The 15964-nt window shown below is 44.3% G+C and overlaps 1 protein-coding gene across 1 annotated transcript; it reads left to right on the top strand.

The window, feature by feature from the left end:
* Window positions 1-4002: 4002 nt before the first annotated feature.
* On the top strand, window positions 4003-14777 carry SMIM20 (small integral membrane protein 20). Its single transcript, XM_053578082.1, has 3 exons — window positions 4003-4216; window positions 13267-13323; window positions 14092-14777. Exons 1-3 carry the CDS (start codon window positions 4108-4110, stop codon window positions 14127-14129), a joined length of 204 nt encoding a protein of 67 aa, XP_053434057.1. The 5' UTR covers window positions 4003-4107; the 3' UTR covers window positions 14130-14777.
* The last annotated feature ends 1187 nt before the right edge of the window (window positions 14778-15964 follow it).

Raw genomic sequence — 15964 nt, 5'->3', positions numbered from 1 at the left:
CCCCTCACCCAAACATTAGCACAGTGACAGAGCCTCAAGCGCTTCCATCTATGCCACATGTAGGAGGTAATTGTGTTAATTTCTGTATCTGTTAGGGCTTCGGGTGGCATGAAAAGACTCTGACTAACCTAAGTCTAAGGGGAGTTTGCTGGGAGCACATAGGGTGGCCTGCAGAATATAATGAACCATAGAGAATCATACTGCAACGAGGAACAAGCAAGGAAGCTCCAGAATTACAGGCAAGTGGGAGACGTACAATGATCTTATCAGAACATTGGCAATGGAAGAAATCCTCTGCAACAATGCTATCTGTCTTGGCATCACTGTCCTCATTATTCTTATTTCTGGGCAAAAGAGAACAATTGGATCAGGTTGAATCATATCCTCACCCAGGCAACACAAACTTACTAGCTTTGCAAATCAATATAGATGTGTGGTTAAGAGCAGTCTCTGGAACCAGACAGCCTGGCTTTGAAGCCTGGATCTTCAATTTGCCAGCCACATGACCTTGGGCAAAGAATTCTCACTACAGGCTTCCTTCTCTGAACCTGGGGTGCCTATCCACATGAGCCCAAAATCAATAAAACCTAAGATAGAGACTGCCCAGATTAAGTGTTCTACGAGTGTTGATGTTAGTGTTGATAAAGAATTCACAGGGCCACCGGCTATATAGTCCAACCAAAATTGCCAAGACCAGAGGACTGTCTACAAAAGGCACTGCCACATCTTATCCCTTTGCCAGACTGTGGATACCATAAGGATAAGACAGCTCCACTGTTTCCTTCATTGCTGTATCCACTGGCACCTGGGAAGTGTCTGGTGTGCCGTGCCTGGCTCACTGACCACTGCTGGAGTCACATACATTGAGTAAATGATTCCTTTTGGGTTCCTAATCCACTAATATAGTGCTTTGTATGGAGTAAGCACATAAAAGTATTTGCTGATTGAATTGATAGATCAGGGGAAAAGGAAAACTGAGGGTGTCTGGTTTTCTTAGAAATGGGGAGAATATTGGGTATCCTCACTTCTTTCCTGTGGGGAATTCGGTGGCAGGCAAATGATAAGTAACTGTTTCCTAATGTGTTGATACCAATAATTTATACAAATGACATGGACGGGATAATCATTTCTGTTGGTCAGCTCACACCTTAAGATCAGCACGGAGTGGACAGAGAAACCATTAGCCACTTGCCACATAACCCTGGAGAGGGAGGGGTTCATCTGCCAAACTGCACCTGCCCCTCCAAGGCAGTCCTGGTACCTCTCCAGGATGCCCCATTCTCCTGGCATCCTCCAAAGGCTTGCAAAGGACTGTGGCTGAGTTTTGGCTGGTGATTCCTCCATGCTTGCACAGAGATAGCAAGATGTCACGAGAACTGAGCCCTTAGTCAATGACGTGTGACTCTGAGAGAGCTCAAGTCCTGGCTCTTAATGACTGGGTCTATAAAATGCAGCTCATTGGAGGTGTTATGCAAGAAAGGAGTATCCATGAAGATTTCATCAAAATTCCTAATATTGTAGAAGAACCCAACTCAAACTGGCTTCAGCAAAACCAGCACTTTACTGGCTCATGTAGTTTCTATCTCTCAGCTCTCCGGCTTTACTGATCTCTCTCTCAGTCCCCCAGTAGCTCCAGAATCTCATTCCCTCAAGTTCAGATCCAGTTTTCCAGTAGCTGGGGTAGATGATGGTTGGTGCAACTTGGGTCATGTAGCCAGGTGGATGTGTTACACTGGTCATTCAGGACTGAGTCCTGTGCCAGTCAATCCCTATGGCAAGGAAGCTTGGTCAGGCTTAGTGATCTGATTAGCTCTCAGGGCTGAAAAGAAGTCAGATGAGGGTGGGAAGCCCCAGCTTACCTTATGGACCCAGAGAGGAAAAGGAATGGTTTCCCAAAAGGGATTCGGTGTACCATGGCCAGTTGGCTGCTAAAATGACAGATGTGCACCACACCTGGGTATTTTCCTTGCCTCCCCTTTCTCTCTTCTTTCTTTTCTTTCTTCCTTCCTTCTCTCTCTCCCTCCCTCCCTCCCTTTCTCCCTCCCTCCCTTCCTTCCTTCCTTCCACAGTGTTTAACTCTGTTGCCCCAGGCTGGCATCATAGCTCACAGCAATCTCAAACTCCAAGGTTCAAGCAATCGTCTTGTCTCAGCCTCCCAAGAAACTGGGACCACAGGCATGAGCCACTGTGCCTTTTCTGTTTTTAGTAGAGATGGGGTCTTACTCTTGCTCAGGCTGGTGAGCTCAAGCAATCCACCTGCCTTGCCTTCCAGAGTGCTGGGATTACAGGTGAGACCCACCACACAGAGCCACACCTGCGTATTTTCTTTTTTCTTTTTTTGCAGTTTTTGGCCAGGGCTGGGTTTGAACCCATGACCTCCAGCATATGGGGCTGGAGCCTTACTCCGTTGAGCCACAGACACCACCCCACACACCTGGGTATTTTCTAACATGCAACCTAAAGCAGGTATCCCAAGTTCCCTCTGCCCTCTGAAGTCTTCTGTTCTCACCCTCGCACGCTCTTGGAAGTGCCTGAGGAGCAGCTGTTTACTGTAGCGTCATCTGTCTTCCTCCTCTGAACTCCTGCAACCCACAAGATTATATGGCTCATTGGAAAAGGCTAGTGTTGGTCATCAGTTATCTCTTTATGAATACGTTCCATCGCTTTATCTATGTGGCAGGATCCTGGAGAGCAAGGGTCACATCTTATTCATCTTCGTGCCCCCTAGCACTCTGCCCGGTGTTTGGGGAATGGCAGATAGTCCATAAATCTGCTGACAGGTTGAACAACTGATTTATGCTTCCACAGAGCTAGATGGTAGCTCGGTACAGCTACAAAACTGCAGAGAACGGGGAAACCTGTCCTCTCCACACTATTTAGGAAATATTGTCGATCTTTTCTGGACTAAATAATGCTGCTGGGGTCAAGATAAATAACTTCTTGCTCGAAAGAGGGACGGAGGGAAGGGGGTGGGGCCTTGGTGTGTGTCACACTTTATGGGGGCAAGACATGATTGCAAGAGGGACTTTACCTAACAATTGCAATCAGTGTAACCTGGCTTATTGTACCCTCAATGAATCCCCAACAATAATAAAATAATAATAATAATAACTTCTTGCTCCCCAGCCCCAGTTGTAGTTTTACTCCTATTTATAAAGGATTGAATGAAGCCTCAGGAAATCTGGGTCTCAGCTTCCCAGTTCCCTAGGGCAGGGCATAGTCAGGCACAGCTGTCTGGAAGGGGAGTGAGTTGCAAAGGGTGGAGGATGAAAAATCTCAGGAAGAGGAAAACACCCACCCAGGCGGTAAGGCAGAGCCCTAAGTTCTAAAGGTGGGACTGACCCCTGACTCTCTGCCCTCCGGGGTTCCCTATTTACTCCCCATCCTCATCCCAGTACAGGGAACAGGGAGAGAGGAGGGGATGAGAAAACGGAGTCAAAAAAGATGCACTTCCGGCTTGGACGCCGAAACAACATTCCTCCCAGGGTAGGCTAGGTCCAGGAGCCCCCGTGCTCGGGTTTCAGAATCAGGCCCCATCCCGGGGCAGTACTATCCCCTTCATCTCATGCCCCTACAAGCCGCCTTCAGGGAAGCCCAGTGACTTGTCCAAAGCCTCGCAGCTGAGCCCTGGTTCTCGCTCCCGTAAAATGAGCCAACTGACGTGGGATTAACTCAGAGAGCACGCCACAGAAAGCATCTGGCTCATGGGAGACCCTCACTAAATACGAAATTAATGGTGAGGGAGGGGGTGATAAGCCCGAAAAATGTCGAGTGAAGCAGCTGAGGGAGGAATAGGCCGAGGGCAGGAATGGGACCGAACAGAGCTCGCTGTGACCACGGCAAAAATACACCACCCTCGTTCGGCTGCCCGCGCCCCGCCGGCGTCGCGGGCGGCCTGAAGCCCCGCCCCTGGTAACCACGCCCACTTCCCCGCCCCTCTCCCTTGGCCCCGCCTCGGGACCGCCCCGCCTCTTCGTCCCGCCCCCGGGGCCCGGAAGCGAAAGCTGCTCCACCTCTTCCGAGCGAGGTCACGGCCTGGCAATCCTGAGCAAGGTTTTCTAGAGGGAAGGTCTCTCGGTGGGTCAGGGCAGCCCCGGGCCCAGCGCTATGTCCCGGAACCTGCGCACCGCGCTCATTTTCGGCGGCTTCGTCTCCCTGATCGGCGCCGCCTTCTATCCCATCTACTTCCGACCCCTAATGAAATTGGAGGAGTACCGTGAGTGACCTCTGATCCCGCGCGGTGGCCTGACCCCAGTAACTCCCCCGCTTTCCCCGCCCCCTCCACCTTCACGTGGTGCGTGGAAAGACCTTGTCTCAGGAGTGAGGTAGAGCTGGATTTGAATTCTGCCGTGTGCAGCCTTGTAACCGTGGACAAGTGACTCAACCTCTCGGACCCTCAGCACTTCGTCAGTGATAGCTGTATCTACGCTGTCTATCATGCAGTGGTTCTCAACCTTCCTAAGGCCGCAATGTATTTTCATTGTTAAAAAGGGTACGCGACCCACAGATTGAGAACCGCTGGATGGTAAAATTGCCGAGCCTCCTGTGAGACTCCGGTGGCAGTGTGTGAAGACAGTCTGCACACAGCAAGCCAACACTAAATGCTATCTCAGACCTGCAGTGAACATTCACTGAATGCTATTATGTGTCAGGTCAGGCATACGTTAGATAGTTTAATTTGCACGACCTCACTTTGAGGGACATTTGTAAAACATACCCGTTTTACACGAGGGGACTGGGGCTCAGAGAGGTTTTTAACGTGCCCAAGGTCACACAGCTAGTACTAACAAGGCAGATATTCTATCCCAGGCCTGTGTCTCCACACCCTCCTGGGAATGGGAGGCAGGTGGAAGCCTGATCATCCTGAACTGAAAGTATTTTTATTGCGCTTCATTTCCACTCCCAAAGATGTCTGAGCAGAAATATTTCAAACCCAAACTGTTAACCTGGGTTTTTGAGTTTTTCCTCTTTTTTTCCCCTCACATCGTTTTTCAGATTCCGCTGGTTTCCTTCATTTTAAGCTGGTTGCTCACATGGTAATAGTGAATATCTAGGGAGTAATTTTCCTCCTTAATCATTCAAGTCCTATCATTCTAAAAGCCAAACTCTCCTTCCTTGAGACCTATACCTCAGCAAGGATTAGCACTTTGATACATCTGAAACCATCTGTCAGAGAGAAAATATTAGGCATTAGAGGCTCATTTTGTTCTCCAGGAAACCTGAATCATCTTGAAGATGGAAGAGGGCCAACCCTGCCCCTTGAGAATATTAACAGAGGCTGAAAGCTTGAGGATTTGAAGGCTAAAGCTCTGTGTAAACGCTCTGCCCATTACGAATGTTACAGCATTTGGTTTTTGGATGCATAGCATTTAAAGTACACACTCAAATTTCCTTGTAGCTTCTTTTCATCAGCCAAGACTGAAATGGCCTTTGTGTATTCTGTTTTCCAGCCTGTCTGTGTGCAGTGTGGGAGTAAGGTGGGGCTGTGTGAAGCCCTGCATAATCTATTTCCACCACCCTTCGCTCTGGGTCCCTGCCCCAGGCTATTTTATTAAGGCCACTAGGGTTGAACTTGGAAAAAGGGGGTTGCTTTGCATCCCATTAGGCACTTTAAGTTATGAAGACTAGAGCAGTGATTCTTAACCAGAGGTAATTTTTATCCCTTAGGGGATGTTTGGATCCATCTGGAGACTTTTTTTGCTTGTCACAGCTTGGAACAGGGGGTGGTGAGTGTGCTACTGGTATCTAGTGGATAGAGGCCAGGGAGATTGCTAAACTTTCTGCAGTGCACAAACCCCCGTGACAAAGAAGTATCCAGCCCATTTATGTATGTTTAGCTACATAAATACTTCCCACTGTGTTCCCATTGCCTACAGTATTCAGTACAGGCCACGTAGGTTTATACCCCAGGAGCAATAGGCTATACCGTCAAGATTTGTGTTAGTACACACTATGATGTTTGAACAATGATAGAACTGCCTAAAGATGCCTTCCTCAGAATGTACCTACATTGTTAAGTGACATATGACTGTATTTTAATAAGAAAAGTGAAGTGATCAGATTCACTTGTGATAAGCATCACTCTGACTGTATGTGAAGGCGGGGTGGGGAGGGTCAAATCAGGAGCACAAAGGCCTGGCATAGGAAGGCTGTATTTCCTGTGACCTTGGGGAGAGGTGCCATAACCCAAATCAAAGCCATGATTATGGGACAGGGAAAGTGACTGCGTTTGGTAGCCACATTTAAGAAGTAAACTCCATGGGGATTTGAGACTGATTTGCCACAGGGGTGAGGGGCAGGAGAACGGTATCCAGTTTTATGGCTCCCAAAGCTGAGGTGCTGGTGGTGCTGGTCATTAACTAGGAAACGCAGGAAGGAAGCGGTTTGTGGGGGTGAGCGGATGAGTTAGTTCAGTTTGGGACATGTTGAGGTTTAGATATCTGACATGCTCTTGGAGATTTGCCATGGACCGTGGCCATGCCAGGCTGGAGCTGAGATGCTGGAGTTGAGATGGGATCAGTCGCCGCAGTAGGTTAGGGCTGCCAGACAGCGTGCAGAGTTTGAAAGGGCCTAGAACAGCGTGCTGGGGAACACCAGTGTTGGGGGATCTAAAGAGCGGGTGATCAAAAGAAGAGAAGGAGGTCAAAGGAGACTGAGGAGTGGCCAAAGCGTTTGGGTTAAACCAGGAGAGGCTGCAGTCACAAGCCCCTTAAAGACAGCACTTGGACTTGATGAAAAGGGGTGTCATCAGTGGGGTAAGCCTGCTTGGGGACAGTAAGAAAGTTAACAAGTGAAAATATGCATTGGATTTAGCAAAAAGAAGAGAAAAGTAATTTGTTAAATGTGCTTTCTTTCAGTGGCTTGGAAGTGGGCAGGAAGCAGATTGCAGTCATTGAGTGCCTCCAAAATGCATATGCATTTTAAGAAAGGAAGAAACCACTGAAATTATAATACTTGGCATTTACCAATAACAAAAGATGAACACAAGTCATGTTTGAACATCTCTTGTAATTGCAAAAGTCAAATGTGACTTGATAATTTTATTACAGTATTTTTCTTTCTTAAAACGTGTATACATTGTTTTGGCATCCTCTATATTAAATTGACTAAAGATGTTTGGCTGTATGGTTAGGAGAATGGCAAAGGCATATTTGCAGCAGGTCACAGTGTCTGGGGAGAGTTGTTTTACTTTTAGTTTTGTCTGGAAGACAAGGGAGGGCTGCTGAAGAGAGCAGGAGGTGACTTGGGATCATGAATCCAGGTAGAGGGAAGAACCTAGGGCCGTAGGCAGGGTACCTCAGGAGGAATGAATGCTGCTGTAGGGACCCTTCCAGGTGATGGCTTCTGTTTGTGATATAGGAGGTGCTGTCATTTAGGAGTAAGAGGGACAACCTCCCAGGCCAAGACTCTCCCTCTTTGAAATACTGTCTTCCCTGGGCTTCTGTGACTGGCCTCTCAGCCAGTCCTCCTGGGTTTGCTCCCTGCTTCTGCCTTTCAGGCTCTTCTTCTTAGCCTTTCTTATTAGTTCTTCCTCTTCTTTTTTTTTTCTAAATTACATTTATTTAAATACAACTGAGGGAGACTTTTCTTTTTTTGGCCAGGGCTAGGTTTGAACCCGCCACCCCCGACATGGGACCAGCGCCCTACTCCTTGAGCCACAGGCGCCGCCCTAGTTCTTCCTCTTCAAACTGCCCTCCATACGTTTGCATTCCCCAGGATTTGGGGACCAGAGAGGAGAAGTGTACCCTCCCCACCCCCGACCCCATTTTTGGAAAGGTAGGACAGAAAAGCCCAGTCCCTGAGAAGTGTGTTACTAGGAAAAACAAGATTTGGAGCCAGCATTTGGCAGGGAAGGCCATGTGGAACCCAAACATCAGAGCATTTTGGGCCCTTCAGCTGGGTAGGGACAGGTGGGATTCAGGGTCACAGCTGGAATAAGCCTGCAGGGATTATAAAAAGAGGGGGAAGCTGCTTTAGGTTAAAAAAAGCCAAGGAGATCTTCCATGCTGGCAAAGCAGGCGAGAAACTGTCACAAGACTGCTTTCTTGGGCTTCATGTTGACCTTCAGCACGATCACAGGTCTTTTGTCACCTCAGCAAGCTTTACTAAATGTTCCATGGAGTACAGGGTCAGTTCTGTACATTATAACTCAAGTCCGAAAATGAGCCCTGGAGAGAGGAGGGCGTTAGGCAGGTCAGCAATTCAGAATCAGAAGTCTGGGGACAGTTGTGCTGTGCTTCTGGAAGGAGTCCCAGATGTTGCTTTGTAGCTTTCATCCTGTTGGCACAGTGTGGTTGTTCTGAAGAGGTCACATTTAGGGAAGCAAGCCATTTGTAACTAGAAGCCTAATCTGTCTTTGTGTCCTAGAACTAGACAGTGGCCTGCACATGGCCTTTTAAAAATAATACACATTTGGGGCTAGCCTTTGAAAAGAGACAGAATAAGATCATTTGCAGTGATCCTTTTTGTTTTTAATTTTAATTAGATATGCAGGAGCATAAAGACGTAGGGTTTTACCAGAAGGGGCTTGAGCTCATTTCAGGCTCCTCATTTAGTGACTGCAAGGTTACCCAGAACCTCAGTTGCTGGGTGGACACTGTACCCTGACTCTATTGACCTTGTCTGTACTTAATGCCAGGATGCCTTTAAGGTGGCAGAGAATGTTTAGCAGTTGGTCAAGTGAAGGCCAGTTGGGAGAGTTGTGAGGCAGCTCAGTTTCCTACCTCTGGGTCCTGCACCTTGTCAAAGTATGAGGTCTGACAGTTAAGTTCACAAACTCATCCTAGTAAAAGCTCTACGTACCTTGTTGCTGAATATCACTACAGTCACCTTCAGAAGCTATGCACCAAAACCAGCATCTAGTCCACCCTTCAAAACACTTTTGGAGTTCTTTTTTTCTGTAATGACCATCAGAGCTATTGTTGTACGGCATTTAAAAACATGCAACAATGATATGAACATCAGTCAGCAAGACACCACCATATGACCTCATGAACACAGCTGTGAGACACTGATAGACCAAGGTTATAAAACCCTACTGAGTTGTTTGTATAGTACTGTCAACATAAACACATGGCGACAAGTTTGCTATGTTAATTGTCAGACCTTGTACAGTGACACCTCTCTAAGGTCATTCCAGAAAAGGAGTCCCAAAATGGGTTTGAAGGATGGACCAGGTGCTGGCATCAGTGCATAGCTTCTCAAGGGGAGCACTTCAAAGGCGACCCTAGTGATATTCAGCAATGAGGTATGTAGCACTTTTCCTAAGATGAGTTGGTGAACTTAATTGTCACACCTTGTACACAAACAGGGCAGGGTCACTAGAAATCACTGGAGGCAGAAATATTGTTCTTCCCTTGTAGGGGTATTTCCCATATCCCATGTGCTTAGAATAACACTGTTTGTTTCTTTTACCGGGTCATTGAATGAATGCGAGGGCAGACTGAGGTCTTGTTTTCTAAACAGGATGGCAGAGTCCCCTGGATTCAGCCAGACTCTTCTGGAGAGGAAAAAAAGCGATTACAGTGTTGGGAGGAGCCAGTGCTTCTAGTGACCTCTTGGACCCCCTCAGCCTCTGGGTCACACTCACCACAGGTGCACATCAAGTTCTGGAATACTCTGTGGGCAGATGGAGGCTGTGTCTAGCAACAGCAGCAAAATGGGAGCACTGAAAAGGCATTTTGTTTGATTTTATATTTGTTACTTTAATAAAGATAGCTACGTTGAAGTGATCACCATGGAACAGTCACAATGCTGCTGGACTTATACATGCTTTACAGTTGTGTATTTTTTTTAACTAAAAAATAAATCCAAATGGACAAGAGATCCCAGAATAATATAGTAAACTGCTGCATATCCTTCACCTTAATGTTGCAGTTGTTAATAGTTCTCATATTGGCTTTCTCCCCCTCTATGCGATACGTACACATACGTATATAATTATGTATACACATAGACGTATAATTACATATATATTATAATTATTAGTATTGTTTTGCTGAACCATTTGAGAGTAAATTGAAGACATTGTGAGCTTTCACTCCTAAACACATCAGCCTGTATTAAGAACAAGGACATTATCTTATATGATACACAATACAGTTGTCCAATCTAGGAAATTTAATATTGATACAGTGCTACTACAGGTGGAAATCTGCAATGCTCCAAAATCCAAAAGTTTTTGAACTTGGGCGGTGCCTGTGGCTCAAAGGAGTGGGGCGCCAGCCCCATATACTGGAGGTGGTGGGTTCAAACCCAGCCCCGGCCAAAAAAATAAAACAGTTTTTGAACTCCAATATGACACCAAATTCCACATCTAAGTACTAAACACAAACTTTGTTTCATGCACAAACTTACGAAAAATATCGTATAAGATTACCCGTAGGCTGTGTAAAGCATATATGAAGTATAAATGAATTTCATGTTTAAACGTGGGTCTCATCCCCAAGGTCCCTTATTATATATATGCAGATATTCCAAAATCTGAAAAAAATCCAAAACACTTCTGGTCCCAGGCATTTTGGTTAAGGGACACTCAACCTGGATGGCATTCACAGTACACATTCAAATTTTGTCATTTGTCCTATTACTGCAGGTTATGACTTATGCCTCTAACTGTTCATCAGTGGCAGGAGATGGGAAGGTAGATTGCCAAGGTCGTATTCTGCACTGGCTTTTATCTCCTTTTTTTATTTTAGGTTTCCAGCTGCTGGTCCTCCTCTAGAGAACCTTCACTAGTACTTTTAAGAGTGCTGAGGGCTGGAGTTTGGGCATACTATATTGTTTAATTGTTGTGGACACTACAGTAACAAGTCACATGGATTTATTTCCCAGTATGGAAGTTCAACGACGTTCAGCATAGGATATGTTTTTATTTTCAAAGACTTAAAAATTATTAGGTGGATTCTTTCCCTACTGCACAAAAAATCAGCCCATCTGCAAGTGTTGGCTAGTTTTAGTAATATATTTTGGCCCTTGGTCCAGAGATAATGATCCTCAAATAAAACTACAAATCAAACGCTGCATTGGCACTAGGGGGCAGAGTCAGGGTTGCTGAGACCCTGGTGTGGGAATTGGCTAGCTCAGCGTCTCATAGTTGGGTTTAGTCATTTCATTCCTGATAGAAATGAGCTCACTACTGGAGTCAGTAATTAGCTTATCTTGATTTGTTCAAGTCGTTAACTGGCCCTTTTTTCCCCGAGGTTTATGTATATTTGCTATTCCTCCAGCGATGGTGAAATAGAAACCTCCTGTCAGCCTCATCAAGATGTACTTGCTAAGCCCAGAGGAACTAGTTTCTGTTTTCCTTTTAGCATATTCCGCGTTCACAGATAAAGTGTCTTTGTGTTATATCATGAATTTACATAAGTCTGCTTTGGCCTTAAGAGTGTTTGTAAAACGTTAATGGATTAAAGAACCAGGGGCTGAAGACAAGATGCTAATACCTGGCTATCACTTGGTAGGAACTGGTTCAGCAAAGTGGTTTAAATTGCCTGACCAAGCCAAACTACAGAGGAAGTTGTATTAGGGCAAGGATTATAAAGAGATTATGGTCTATTTAAAATAAATCCTCAGGCTCTCTTCAACCTCATTAGCAATTAGCAAGAAAGTGTAAAGACAGGGATTCCTTTCTCTTCACTTGGTTCTCCATTACATCCTAAGAGGTTAGGACACAATTAGGTATTCTGTCTTTGCCACCAAGAATCAGCTGCTTTTGATGCTTGGCAGCCGGCCAGCTTCTTAGCTTTACAGTACCTGCCTCTCAGAGAACGTGTTTGGTATACCAGGATGTCTGATTTTCTTCAATTTGTAAGTCTAGGATGCTTTCTATCAATGATTTCTTAAAAACTCATCACTTCCCTTTTCCATAATATCAGAAAATAGACCTTTTAGGTCTGGAAATTTTTATCTAATGTTGTTCCAGGCAAGACCGATGCTAATGTGGGCTTTTACTCCTTGGCATTTTCTCAGAGCATGTCTGAGACGTCCGTATGCTCAGGCTTACATGTGGACAGTGTGGTAAGGCTCAGTCCTACAGAATTTAACGACTTAGGAAGTGAAGTCTTCTTTGTGTTGAGTTACGTGGTATTTCAGAAAGTCTGAGCCCTTAGAGAAGCCATATCATCCGTTCTAGATTGAAGAAGTCTTTTGGCATATCTTGGTCCAGAGGGTCTTGGTTGCTATTCATTTTCTTTTCAGACAGATATTGTCAGTTAATCCCTATTGCCCCCGTGTTTTGTTTGCCAAAGCAAAATGTAGCATTGATAAAAATATCAGGAAGGTCACGTCACTAAACAAGCAAGTTCAATGAACACTAGATTTGGCAAAACCCCATTTCTTGTACTTTTATGCTTCTGTAACTTTGTGAGAATCCAGTGGCCAAACGAAAAAGCAGCCTAATATTAAATAAGAGCTAAATGTGGATTTAAAGAAAACATTCTCAGCCTGATTAAAACAAAGGTCTAATTACAACATTTTCATTATCATAATTTAGTAGTAAACATCCTTTGGCTCCAAATCTTTCTCCTGAAAAGCTGCCATTTGTTTGTCAAGATATGTAAAATAATAAGCCTTTGTTTTTACAGACCTGGGTTTATTCTAAACCACTTAGAAAGATATGTCAGAGTGCTTAAAGCCCACAGATATGAAATGCCCAATTTCTCTTGGCCCTTGCCTGTTGGACCTCTCCAAAGGGCCTGGTTTAGCTGTTGTAGCTATGATGCACTTACTAATTGGCACAGGACCTGCAATCAATTAGGGAAGCTTCAATTATCCAAACCAAAGCCACCCACCCAAAGATTAATTTTCTGCTCTATTTCCTATCAAAAACAGCATATTTAGCTCTGAGTCTAGTCCTTCAGTAGAGTGCATTTTAGACATAGAAAACTACGTCGTTTTCTCATTAATTGTATTTGTTCCTTCAGTTCAGCTGTCGTCCTCTCGTAATGCCACGCCCACCAGTTCTTTCAAAATTGTCCTTTCTCTTTATTTTGTTTGCCTTTCCAAAATGCTGAGATCACAGAGCAAAGATGTGAGTTGGGAGCGTTTCTTTGGAAGCAAGGCTTTATTTTTCTTTGAAAGTACCCCATTTTTTCTGTTCCAGGATCTCTGAACTCCCACCACCTGGAAGCTTTGTGTAATGGCATCTGAGTTTAATAGCACTCATAAATATTGTTTTATAATTGTCCCGTGTCATCGGCCCATGTAAATACAAAGATTTCACCCTTCCTCCCCTCTAAAGAGTGATTTTTCTGTTGTGTTTCTCAGAGAAGGAACAAGCCATAAATCGGGCCGGTATTGTTCAAGAAGATGTGCAGCCACCAGGTAAACAGGAACACAGAAAAATGAAAACAGACTCTCATTTGTACTACTGTGTTTTGTGGCGCGTGTGTGTTTGCTTTGCCGCAGAGCGTGGGCGATTGGCTTTGTAGCGTAGCGACCAGATTGTGATTTTGCTATTTATTTCACAACACTTGCCAGTTTATAGGTGCCACCCCAGACTTCATTTTAATATTTCACTCCAGAACACTTTTGCAGGTTTGCTGCATTGCTCTTTTGCATTTGATAAGTGGGCATAAAAATGTTAACAAGTGTGCAATTAAATATGAAACGTGAATAGCTATTTTGCAGACTTATTTACCAAGCACCTATTTAAACATTGCCCTCATGGGAAAGTAGTGTTTTCTTGTAAGCTATTTTAGTTGGTGTGGGATTCTGCTTCCTACAAAAGCTCAAAAAGCTTCCTTTATGGCTGAATGGTTAGTTCTAAGTTGGCCGAGAATAAGAGATTTCCAGCTTCTTAACCCAAACTCCTGTCATCTATGACAATAGTCCTTTTTATTGATTTATTTTTTAATGAGGCCAGATCCATATCTTTCCATTTGGGGGCAATTCCTGAGCTATTTAAAAGTTCCTGGTGCTGCCATGGTTTCCCAGCCATTTCATACCAGTGCCACTCCCCACCAACCTTGTACCATCTAAGGCTACATCGTAAATTGCATGGCTCGATTCCGATGTCATTTTGTTTGGGGTTCTGGGAAGTGGTAGGACATTGAAAATTGGATCCTGTTCTTATTCATGTTTTTTCCATAGGGTTAAAAGTGTGGTCGGATCCATTTGGCAGGAAATGAGAAGGCTGTCATCGACCCCGATTAGGAAAGGAGGTATCTCGAACTTTCAATTCTGCCTCCAGTGTAATCAATCACCTCACCATAGGATAATGGCCGAGAAGAAAACTCTGGAATGCTGTAAATAAGAGTACTTTAATAAAGACACTGTGCACAGGATTAATATTTCCCTTCTTAAATGTCAAAAGAACCCTGGAACAAATTATACCATTACGAAGGTTTTCATAATTCGGTCGACTTTGCGAAAATGAAGCTGTCTCACCCAGCTGTGTTTGGCGGCAATCTGCTTGTTATTCCGCCTTCGCCACTTCCCTAAGCAAGCTGTGATGTGAATACCAGCAACCAGTGGGCTCAGGAAGGTCCAGCTCTATTTGCCATTTTCCAAATAAGAGATTTCAGTAAAAAAACCACCATACTGAGCCACCTCACAGGGTCCTTTGAAAATGTTCAAGTGAATAAAGCTCTTTGTGGACAAGGTACTTCGTGCTGTTTAAGATTAAAGGATTCAGCTTAACCATGTCTTAGTGAAGATTGCTCTATATTGGAAAATAAATATGCAGCAAGTCAAACTGGATGGGTGCTCATGCATAGAAATCAACGATGAATTTACAGAAGCGAAAATCTGTATATTAAAATGATTGTGCTTCACAATGGTGTTCAGTTTTTAAATCTTTTTTTTTCTTTTTTTCTATTGTTGGGGATTCATTGAGGGTACAATAAGCCAGGTTACACTGATTGCATTTGTTAGGTAAAGTCCCTCTTGCCATCATGTCTTGCCCACAGAAGGTGTGGCACACACCAAGGCCCCACCCCCCTCCCTCCGTCCCTCTTTCTGCTTTTCCTCCCCCCCCCATGACCTTAATTGTTGTTAATTGTCCTCATATCAAAATTGAGTACATAAGATTCGTGCTTCTCCATTCTTATGATGCTTTACTAAGAATAATGTCTTCCACATCCATCCAGGTTAATATGAAGGCTGTAAAGTCTCCATTTTTTTTAATAGCTGAATAGTATTCCATGGTATACACATACCACAGTTTGTTAATCCATTCCTGGGTTGGTGGGCATTTAGGCTGTTTCCACATTTTGGCGATTGTAAATGGAGCTGTGATAAACAGTCTAGTACAAGTGTCCTTATGATCAAAGGGTTTTTTTTCTTCTGCATACATTCCCAGTAATGGGATTGCAGGATCAAATGGGAGGTCTAGCTTGAGTGCTTTGAGGTTTCTCCATACTTCCTTCCAGAAAGGTTGTACTAGTTTGCCTTCCCACCAGCAGTGTAAAAGTGTTCCCTTCTCTCCACATCCACGCCAGCATCTGCAGTTTAGAGATTTTGTAATGTGGGCCATTCTCATTGGGGTTAGATGTTATCTCAGGGTGGTTTTGATTTGCATTTCTCTAATATATAGGGATAATGAACATTTTTTCATGTTTGTTAGCCATTTGTCTTCTTTAGAGAAGGTTCTATTCATGTCTCTTGCCCATTGATATATGGGATTGTTGGCTTTTTTCATGTGGATTAATTTGAGTTCTCTATAGATCCTAGTTAGCAAGCTTTTGATTCAAAATATGCAAATATCCTTTCCCATTGTGTAGGTTGTCTATTTGCTTTGGTTGTTGTCTCCTTAGCTGTACAGAAGCTTTTCAGTTTAATGAAGTCCCGTTTGTTTATTTTTGTTGTTGTTGCAATTGCCATGGCAGTCTTCTTCATGGAGTCTTTCCCCAGGCCAATATCTTCCAGTGATTTTCCTGTGCTTTCTTTGAGGATTTTTATTGTTTCAAGCCTTAAATTTAAGTCCTTTATTCATCTTGAATCAATTTTTGTGAGTGGGGAAAGG

This window comes from Nycticebus coucang, chromosome 23 (assembly GCF_027406575.1).
Source record: "Nycticebus coucang isolate mNycCou1 chromosome 23, mNycCou1.pri, whole genome shotgun sequence".
NCBI lineage: Eukaryota > Metazoa > Chordata > Mammalia > Primates > Lorisidae > Nycticebus > Nycticebus coucang.
The sequence above is the reverse complement of the archived record's forward strand: the minus strand, read 5'-3'. Positions and strand labels throughout refer to the sequence as shown.